We start from the raw sequence: 10,198 nt of genomic DNA, 5'->3' as shown, positions 1-10,198 counted from the left end.
TTTTTATGGTCATGATTTAATCTTGTTGTATCTAACTGTACGAGTAAATGATGTCATGTTATAAATACATAGATATATTATTCAAAAAATTTAAATGATGTGATATTATTTATACTATTAGATATAACAACAATTATTTTGACTATGAAATAACTTCTCTCCATTTAACTTGAAATGGAGGGAATCCTTATCCCGTGAAAAAAGAGCGTGAGGTTTTGGTAGAGTTTTACCAGAAGAGTCACACCTAAAAGAGATAAATCTCATCTCAGTAAGTTTAGTAAAAACTAAAATAATTTGCATTAATTCATTCCGTCAAATCATAATGTTACATCACCTTATATAACCCGCCAAATTATTAGATTCACGTGCTAGATAACAAAAACGTTGATAAATTCAAGAGAAATGATGTTTCTTCAACTCTATCCAACATTTTTTCAAACCAATCATTAAATTAATTTATTATTTTACATGTGAATCCTACATATCCAATAGTTGATTTTAAGACAGAGAAAATCGTAAACAACACAAATACTACAAGGCAACCAGGTTGGACACCGTAAGAATCCCACACTACAAAAAACATTGTAAATCGCCGCGTGTCTATAGTAACCGGTACTGTAGACACGCGGCCAGATGGCAGCGTGTGTCTCTGGCCACGTGGCCAGATGGCAGCGTGTGTCTCTCTCTCTTTCTCTCTGTCTCTCTCTCTCTCTATCTCTCTGTCTCTCTCTAGCTCTCTCTCTCTCTCTTTCTCTCTCTCTCTCACTCTCTCTCTAACCGAACCACAGTAGGAACCCTAACCCTAGGTCCGGACCTCTCTCTCTCTACACCCATCTCTCTGACTCTATCTCTCTCTACATCTCTCTCTCTCTCTGAAACCTCTCCCGGTCTCTCTCTCTCTCTCTCTCTCTCTCTCTCTCTCTCTCTCTCTCTCTCTCTCTCTCTCTCTCTCTCTCTCTCTCTGCCTTGTACGTGATTGCTATTTTGGGACTTGTTTTGGGATATTATTTTGGGACTAATATGTTTTAATGCAGGTACATTTTGGCTAAGGAGCATACAAATCACTCAAAAAAAAATATTTGTGAGTAATTTTAGCATTAATTTTTTTTCTTTATTTTTGGCTATAATAAACTTGGTGCATTTAAATTAATTTGTTTAAAATCTGTTTCTAATTTTTTTTAATAGTTTCATATAATAATTGTGGATTTAGCAATTAATAATGGTCTATGCAATGCTGTTAATTTTGTTGGGTTTGAATATCTATTGTTGTGTAATTTTATGTGTTTTGATGTGGTTGGTCGTTATGCATGAAAAATATTCGTACAGTTGTGGTATTTTTTTTTTTTTGTAATATGTTTTACTGTACTACGAATTGGTGTGTGGATTATTATTTGTGGCAATTATTTTATTAACTTCATCATAAAATCAATGATCCAAACCAATAAAATATAAATAAGTATGCGGTACTATTTCAACCATTTTTGGGTTTTTTAAGAACAAAGAAAAAAAGTTTAATTGTTCATTTTCAGGTAATTTTTTTACAAAAAAAAAAAAAAACATTTCAAAGTAAACTCGCCATCATTTTATAATGAAATGATCGTATCCAACGATTATTGGATAGATACAGAAAATTAAATTTGGCCACCGTCTACCATTTATAATAATTTTTTTTATTATTCAATTTATAACAAAGGTGTAAACAATAAACCCTAAACCCTAAATCAAAACCAATATAAAAATCCCTATGATCAAATCTCAAAACCAAACCCCTAAGCTTTATACTCTAAAAAACAAGCAAAAACCATAAACCCTAAACCCTAGCCCAAAATACCGTTCGCCCTAAAAACCCTAAACCCTACAAAAGAGTGAAATTTTTTTATTACTTTTTTATTTTAGTTAAACCCTAAACCCTAACCTTAAAACCCTAACCCTAAAAACTAAACCCTAAAAACCTAAATCCTAACCTTAAAACCCTAAAACCTAAACCCTAAACTCTAACCTTAAAACCCTAACCCTAAAAACTAAACCGTAAAAACTAAACCCTAAAAACCTAAACCCTAACCTTAAAACCCTAAAACCTAAACCCTAAACCCTAAACCCTAACCTTAAAACCCTAACCCTAAAAACCTAAACCCTAACCTTTTTAACCCTAACCCTAAAAACTAAACCTTCAAAACCTAAACCCTAACCCTAAAAACTAAACCCTAAAACCTAAACCCTAACCTTAAAACCCTAACCCTTAAAACTAAACCTTCAAAACCTAAACCCTAACCTTTTTAACCCTAACCCAAAAAACTAAACCCTAAAAACCTAAACCATAACCTTAAAACCCTAACAACCTAAAACCCTAACCCTAAAAACTAAACCCTAACCTTTTTAACCCTAACCCTAAAAAAAGAAACCTTAAAACTCTAAACCATAAATAAAGAAAGAAGAATATTAAAAAAGAAAAAATAAAAAAAGGGAGAGATCTCTTTTTTTTTAATTACTTTTTATGGTGAGGTAAACCCAAACCCTAACCCTACAAACTAAATCCTAAACACCTAAAGCCTTAAACCCTACAAATATTAAAACCTAAACCCTAAACCCTAACCCTAAAAACTAAACCCTAAAAACCTAAACCCTAACCTTAAAAACTAAACCCTAAACCCTAAACCCTAAACCCTAAAAACTAAACCCTAAAAACCTAAACCCTAACCTTAAAAACTAAACCCTAAACCCTAAACCCTAACCTTAAAACCCTAACCCTAAAAACTTAAACCCTAACCTTTTTAACCCTAACCCTAAAAACTAAACCTTCAAAACCTAAAACCTAACCCTAAAAACTAAACCCTAACAACCTAAACCCTAAACCCTAAACCCTAAAACCTAAACCCTAACCTTAAAACCCTAACCCTAAAAACCTAAACCCTAACCTTTTTAACCCTAACCCTAAAAACTAAACCTTCAAAACCTAAACCCTAACCCTAAAAACTAAACCCTAACAACCTAAACCCTAAACCCTAAACCCTAAAACCTAAACCCTAACCTTAAAACCCTAACCCTAAAAACAAAACCTTCAAAATCTAAACCCTAACCTTTTTAACCCTAACCCTAAAAACTAAACCCTAAAAACCTAAACCATAACCTTAAAACCCTAACAACCTAAAACCCTAACCCTAAAAACTAAGCCCTAACCTTTTTAACCCTAACCCTAAAAAAAGAAACCTTAAAACTCTAAACCATAAATAAAGAAAGAAGAATATTAAAAAAAAAAAAAAATTAAAAATGGGAGAGATCTCTTTTTTTTTTAATTACTTTTTTATGGTGAGGTAAACCCAAACCCTAACCCTACAAACTAAACCCTAAAAACCTAAAACCCTAAACCCTAAAAAAAAAAAAACAAAACCCTAAACCCTAAAAAAAGAAAGAAGAATATTAAAAAATAGAAAAGAAAAAGGTTCGAGATCTTTTTTTTTCTTTTCTTTTTTTTCTTTTTTTTTTATTACTATTTTATTTTAGTTAAACCCTAAACCCTAAAACCCTACACCCTAAAAAACCCTAAACCCTACAAATATTATAACCTAAACCCTAAACCCTAAACCCTACAAATATTACTATATTATGCATATTCTTTTTTAATATTAAAATTAAAACGAATTTCAAATAATTTGTCTCACATTTGTTCGCAGGTTTCGATGGACCAGAGACCCCCTACTTGCGCACATCGTGCACCACGCCTACCCGTGCCTTGCACGACTACATCCACACCGGCGATGTCAGCGGCACTACATACCACACCGTGGCCACACCACCCGGACGCCGTTTACAGACCATTGCCCCCGGGTACGGCGGGGATGAGCAGGTCAGATCCCGGGTAGACGAGCACAGCTGGATATTCTCCTTCTCTATACCCGCCTACGTCCACACCGGCGATGTCAGCGGCACTACATACTACACCGTGGCCACACCACCCGGACGCCATTTATAGACCATTTCCCCCGGGTACGGCGGGGATGAGCAGGTCAGATCCCAGCCAGACGAGCTCAGCTGGATATTCTCCTTCTCCATACACGACGTTCTCGCAGTTGGGGCTGACCTCACCGGGTCATATTGATCGATGGTGGGCGCAAGAGTGTCATGATCTGAGTAGATTTCCGTTGTACTATCCACACCCTCTTACACGACCTATGCCAGTCAACCCTGATAGTGAGACTCAGGATGACAGATTCCCGTTGCCACAGCGGGGGGGGATGCCTATGCCGGGTATGCGGTTGGGACAGCTGTCGGCACCGGCGGGGGGCCAGGGCCCGGCACTTGGGGAGAGCCAGATGCCTGTTTATGGACAGAGCCAGTTGCCGCTTCCTGGGGAGAGTCAGGACCCAGATGTGGGGGAGAGCCAGCTGCCCCGCGAGGGGGACGATGTGATGTTGGGTCTTGATCAGTTAGCCCATGATGTCCCCCAGGATATGCCTTCGGATGACGATCATGATGATGAGCATCACCCAGAAGATGAGGTAGGCGAGGAGCATGCTGGTGACCCAGCGACCGAGCACATAGCGTTCGACCATATTCGGCTGATGGGTAAGTACATTTTTATACATCATTATATCTTAATTTAGTAAGTTCGTATAATATTTAAATTGAATTCTTAATTTATTAATATAATTAAGTTATTTAGTGTTAATATATTAACGTTTTATATTTATTGACTAGGGTATAACCCAGACGGGAGCATCTATTTTGAGGTAATTAAGGACCCAGAGAGAAATTGGGTGCTCCCGAGGGGTAAGAAAGTTGTGTTGCAGTACAATGCTGCAACACAACTCGTGGGACGAGCATGCAATCGTTATAGACGGGCTGCGGGCAAGATGTTACGGAGTGGGTCCCACATTCACTTGCGGGACAAATGGGCAAAGGTAGATAAACAGATTAAGCAGGCGATGTGGGATGCCATAATGGTATGTGTATGAAACTAATATATGTATTTTGTGAAATTAAAGTTAAGATGATGTTTTTATTGAACTGCTAAAATTAATCATTAGATTGAATGTGCAGCAAGAATTTTATGTACCCGTATCCGTCGACCAGCGCCTGGCACAGAATGAATTCTGGGGTGATATGGGCCGTAAGCACCGTTCGTGGAAGTCGAAGTTGAGGACCCAGCTAAATATTCGAGACGGTGACACGCCATTGACAATACGTGCGAGAATGCCAGATACGTTTTTTGATAAGTATGACCGAACGGATGTGGAGGACGTACTGCATGAGTGGTGCACAAAAATAAATGTGGTATGTAGGTCTTTCAATGTATTACTAAAATGTTGTGTTTTTTTAATAAACAGTTCATTCAATCATAGCACATAAGTAATTAAGTGTATCAATTCTTACATTTTTTTGGGAATGTTCAATGTAAAGGCGAGGTCTGAACGAATGAAGCGGCTGCGGGAGCAGAATGACATCCCCCATAGTCTGGGGTCCAAAAGTTATGCCAGATTTAATCACGATGAGCTATGGAACAATATGTAAAAACCCTAATTCTTATTTGTACATAATTGTTCTTTCTTAACATTAAATGAATATCCAATGTTTGTTATATATTTATACTGTATGGCGACAGGCATCTATATCTGGCACGCCCCCCACTCGCGCCGAGTCGTTTGTGAAGACGCACACAAGGAAAGACGGCACTTACCTTAACGAGCGGACACGGGACCTATGCGTATGCTACTGTTATAGGTTATCGATTATTATTAGGTATGCGTGTGATAAAGTATTTATTAATTACCAGTGTTTTGTATGTTGACGACGTACATGAGCGGATGACACAGAGTTTGTCCACTGATCCTGCTGCCTCGGACCCCGTCTCATCAGATACGGTGCGTTGGGCACCTGGCGACGCGTACGAGCAAGCGGTTGGGCGACCCGAGTATGCGGGTAGGGTTCGGCAGGTTGGGCCGAACGTTACTCCTGTTCGCGGGACTTGTTTCTCGTATAGGGCTCGCACACGGGGGGGACCGGCCGAGGGCACGTCTCAGGATTGGGCTGCTCAGAAAATTGCGGAGTTGGAGGGCATAGTGCGGGCCGAGAGAGAGCGGGCTGACAGCATGGAGCAGCGCATACGACAGTTTGATGCTATGGAGCAGCGCATGCGACATTTTGAGGCCTTCATGTCCTCTACAGGATTATCGTTCGTATGCCCTGGTGCTCAGCAGTCTTCACCTGCACACGTAGGTAGTACTTCATCTGTTAGTAGTGCGCCTGCAGGTATGGTTCATATTATGTATACATTTAGGTTTATTTTTAATTTGTTCTCATTATTTGTTTAAATTTGCATATAATATTATGTAGGTTAATTATTTTTATTACTTGCAGGTAATGCGACAACGGTTGGTCCGTTGTCGCCTTCTGGACAATTGCTGAGCCAACAATCCCCTCTCGGGACTCCATCGCCCGTTACACCATCTCTTGCGGGACAATCGACAGTTGGCGAGGTCACGCCTGGGACTGCACCTCGTGATCCGCAGCGACGTCCTCCAGATTTGTAGATATTTTGTATTTTTTTTTTTTTGTTAGTAACGAATAACTTTATTAAATCAAGATTTTCAAATTTGTTGATATTGTTGTGTAAGTAGTTATTGTTAGTAATGAATATATTTATTAGTACATGGTATTCGAATTTTTAAATATTGTTGTTTTGATTAATTTGTGCAATTTGATTTTGTGATATTTTTGGATAAAATAAATTTGGAGAATTTTAGTAAATATATATATATATATATATTTTATACTGCGGCCAGTTGGCCGCGTGTATTAATGTACACGCGGCAAATTGGCCGCGTGTATTAAAATGCACGCGGCCAATTGTGCATTTAGTGTTCCCCAAGTCCACCGCGTGTATGTACGCGGCTACTTACACGCGGCCAACAGTTCGCCACGTGTACAGTGACCGTACACGCGGCGAACTGCAAGTGGCGAAATTCATGTTTTTTTGTAGTGCCATCACCAATGGAATTTGTATTGCTCCACAAGCACCTCTAGAAGCACACTTATGATTGCTTAATTCACAATTAATCCCAATAGTTGATTACAATTAACTATCGTAGATTTGATTATAATCCCAATAAACATGGACTTTTGTATTGTAGAGTTGATTACAATCACAATAGTTGATTACAATTAACTCATAAATAGAGAATATTTAAATATAAACCAAATATGGAATATACAGAAAATATAATATATTTTTCATATATTTTGACAAATGTAAATAATGTTTAGCAAATGTTTGATTATGGGTTTTGTTCTCATAGTTATGAGTAGCTACTTTTATAAGTAGGGCTATGGGTAAAGCCTAAATTTTTTATTTTAGGTTCTTAAGATTATTTCAATGCTCTTCATAGATGAATGTTGAATGTTGGAAATGATTTTAGTTTGAGAAAAAAATTCATATTGACAAGTTTTTCTGATTCATTATGATTTTCTGATATATCAAATATTGTTTATCTTGTTTGGTTTGTTATGATTTGAGAATATAATGAATATTGCTTAATATCTCTTGTAACATGTCATTGAAATTAAATTCCAACCAACCCATGTTTAATTTATATGCTCTTTAGGTGAAAAATGAATGCACTTCATAGATTTTGATTGCTTTGGGATGGTAAGAATCAAATTTTATAGGGACCATCTCCATGAGGCTACACCATATATTTGGATCGACAGAGATATTAAAGACAATTGTTTTTTCTTTTTTGTGAGAAATGTTAATTTCACATTTTTACCTTTTAACTATTCTACAATGTTTCTCGTTGTCCCAACTAACCGTTATATATATTTTTTTAACAAGAATTAATCTAATAATTAATTAAGACTGTCACCTTGATTTTATGGGATAATTGGAGCATTAATATTCTACTTTCTTTTTTTAAAAAGGAAAGTAGACCATACACCCCTTAACCTCCACGTCCTCGTGAGTCGTGATTAGTCATTTTAAAGACTCCGGCCCCCTCAGTTTTTGAAAAGAGTGAGTTGCTGACCTAATTCTACGTGGAAATTAAGCCCTCTTTCATCACACTTTTGTACATTTTTCAAACGCAGGATTTCTAACGTATCTCATGGGATTTTTCCTGCCTGACTTGCACATGCATGCATCGTCAGATCCACGTTAAAGAGACCCCAATATTGCAAAAAGTGTGGGTTTCCGCACTCCACTCCACGATCAGGGCTTCGTCAGAGGCGCGTTCACTAAGGCTCCGTTTTTTTTTTTTTTTTTTTTTTTTCAACCGAAAATAATAGTACAGAAATTGATTTTTAGTTTCGGAAATTGATTTTTATTTTTAGATTTTGTAAATCATTTTTCGAGTTTGATTCTTTCCTTCTCAAACAACCGAAGCACTACCAAGCTAACACCGGATTACCGCCGATCTACTACCGAACCACCTCTGAACTAGGGATGTATGTATGGATGTAATCGAGTCGAGCCGAGTCGAGTTTGAAGATTTCAAGACTGGCTAATTTATGAGTCGAGCTTAAATAGTCGAGCTTGAATTCGAGCCGAGCTATAAATTGCATGTTCAAGCTCGGCTCGTTTAAAACTCGAGCGAGCTCGAGTTCGTTGAAAATGACATTCGAGCCGAGCCGGGTTACTGGACAAGCTCGGCTCAATTAGAGCTCGATGTAGACTATTAAATTTTTCAATGAGTAATCAAAGCAGAATTCAAGCCCAAGTTTATGAACAATCTCTATGCATTTATTAATAACAAAAATATATAATATGTAACTATATAAGACATATTATAAAATATAGTACATAACTATAGTTTATAAGTAACAAATTAACAATATGTTATTATATATAAGTAGAGAGTATAAACTATGGTATATGTATAACGTGAACAAATAGTAAGTCTAATATATTCTATATAATTAAGTAACTAAAATATAAGTATAATATATAATTATTGTTAACCATGTGTGATGTGATATATGTGTTTATATATATATATAGTTGTTATAAGTGTGGTAAGCCAGATCACTTTGCAAAGGATTGCAAAGCTAAGGAAACTATTAAGTCTCTAAAAGTCTCTAACGAAGAAAAGGAAAATTTAATAAGAATGTTAGAGATAAAAGACACTGAGCCCAGTGACTATGAGTCTGAACTAAGTATTAGTTCAAGTGAAAGCTATCGCTCCTGCAGTAGCAATGAGTCCAAGTCCAGTCCAGACATAAGTTTCGGTTGTAACGACACTTGTTGCAAAACAATTGGTGTTATGACCAAAGAAGAAGAGCAAGAAGAATAACGATGTCATGGACCACTTCTTCCAGTAAATTTCTTTACTAGGGACTTTGGGTATGTTCCAATCATTGACATTAATGAAGGAATCCTCATTATGGTACTCAACGTGTTCTTCGTTGACTACCTCTGGAATCTCAGGGATCCTAGTGGATCTAGAGCTTACTGATGAGTTAGATCTGAACAATCTATTTATCTTATATATATGTATATATATGCTAACTATTTAATATTGTTATATTGTTATATAATAACTATTAATAACTTAATATGTTAATTTAACATACTAAATATTGTTATCAAAATATTATAATTAATATGTAATACTATATATATTATACTATATTTACTATTTACTAATATATATGTAAGATATGAACGAGCTAACGAGTTGAACTAACGAGTCGGGCGAGCGATCCGGTCGAGCTTTAAATGAGCTGAGCTCGCGAGTCTCTATCGAGTTTTGTCGAGCGAGTCGGGTATGTATCACTTACTAATCGAGCGGGTTTCTACAGTAACGATCTAGTTTCTACAATATCGAGCTCGAGTTCGGATCGGGCTAAACCGAGCGGGTATCGAGCGGGCTGTCGAACGGACTGGTTTATTTACATCCCTAGATGTATGTTAAAATATATTCAAAATTGCGTGCCAAGAAATCTTGGGGTGCAATCTGGGCGGTTGGATGACGCTTGGCTGAACGGGCAGGGAGCCTTGTCGGTACGTGGTGGCGTGACTAAGACAGACGGTGAGCTGGATCTAGGTTTGGTGCGGCTGGAGGCGGCAACAGTTAGGACGGAACCGGTGTTGAGCAACTGGTCGTGAGTAGTGGCAATGTAGAAGCCAGAGAATGGTGATGGGGTTGAAGGCATGCTAACCGTGGATTGATCCGCCTGGATTGGACGGCTTGGGCTGAATTAGGTGGCC

General features: G+C 37.5%; 1 protein-coding gene across 1 annotated transcript; it reads left to right on the top strand.

Annotated features, from left to right (window-relative positions):
* Positions 1-5,793: 5,793 nt before the first annotated feature.
* On the top strand, positions 5,794-6,621 carry LOC133870174 (uncharacterized). The gene is made up of 2 exons (XM_062307235.1): positions 5,794-6,246; positions 6,355-6,621. The coding sequence occupies exons 1-2, from the start codon at positions 5,802-5,804 to the stop codon at positions 6,525-6,527; spliced, it is 618 nt and encodes a 205-aa protein (XP_062163219.1). The 5' UTR covers positions 5,794-5,801; the 3' UTR covers positions 6,528-6,621.
* Positions 6,622-10,198: the final 3,577 nt, after the last annotated feature.

The sequence above is a fragment of the Alnus glutinosa genome, chromosome 6 (genome assembly GCF_958979055.1).
Source record: "Alnus glutinosa chromosome 6, dhAlnGlut1.1, whole genome shotgun sequence".
Lineage (NCBI taxonomy): Eukaryota > Viridiplantae > Streptophyta > Magnoliopsida > Fagales > Betulaceae > Alnus > Alnus glutinosa.
Note: the sequence above shows the minus strand (reverse complement) of the source record. Positions and strands in the feature narration are given on the sequence as shown.

What these genes read in the sequence shown, in the direction of transcription:
- LOC133870174 (XM_062307235.1), top strand. Translation starts at nt 5,802, where the DNA reads ATGACACAGAGTTTGTCCACTGATCCTGCTGCCTCGGACCCCGTCTCA. An exon ending in TGTTAGTAGTGCGCCTGCAG is followed by an intron (nt 6,247 to 6,354) that starts GTATGGTTCATA and finishes TATTACTTGCAG; the next exon opens with GTAATGCGACAACGGTTGGT.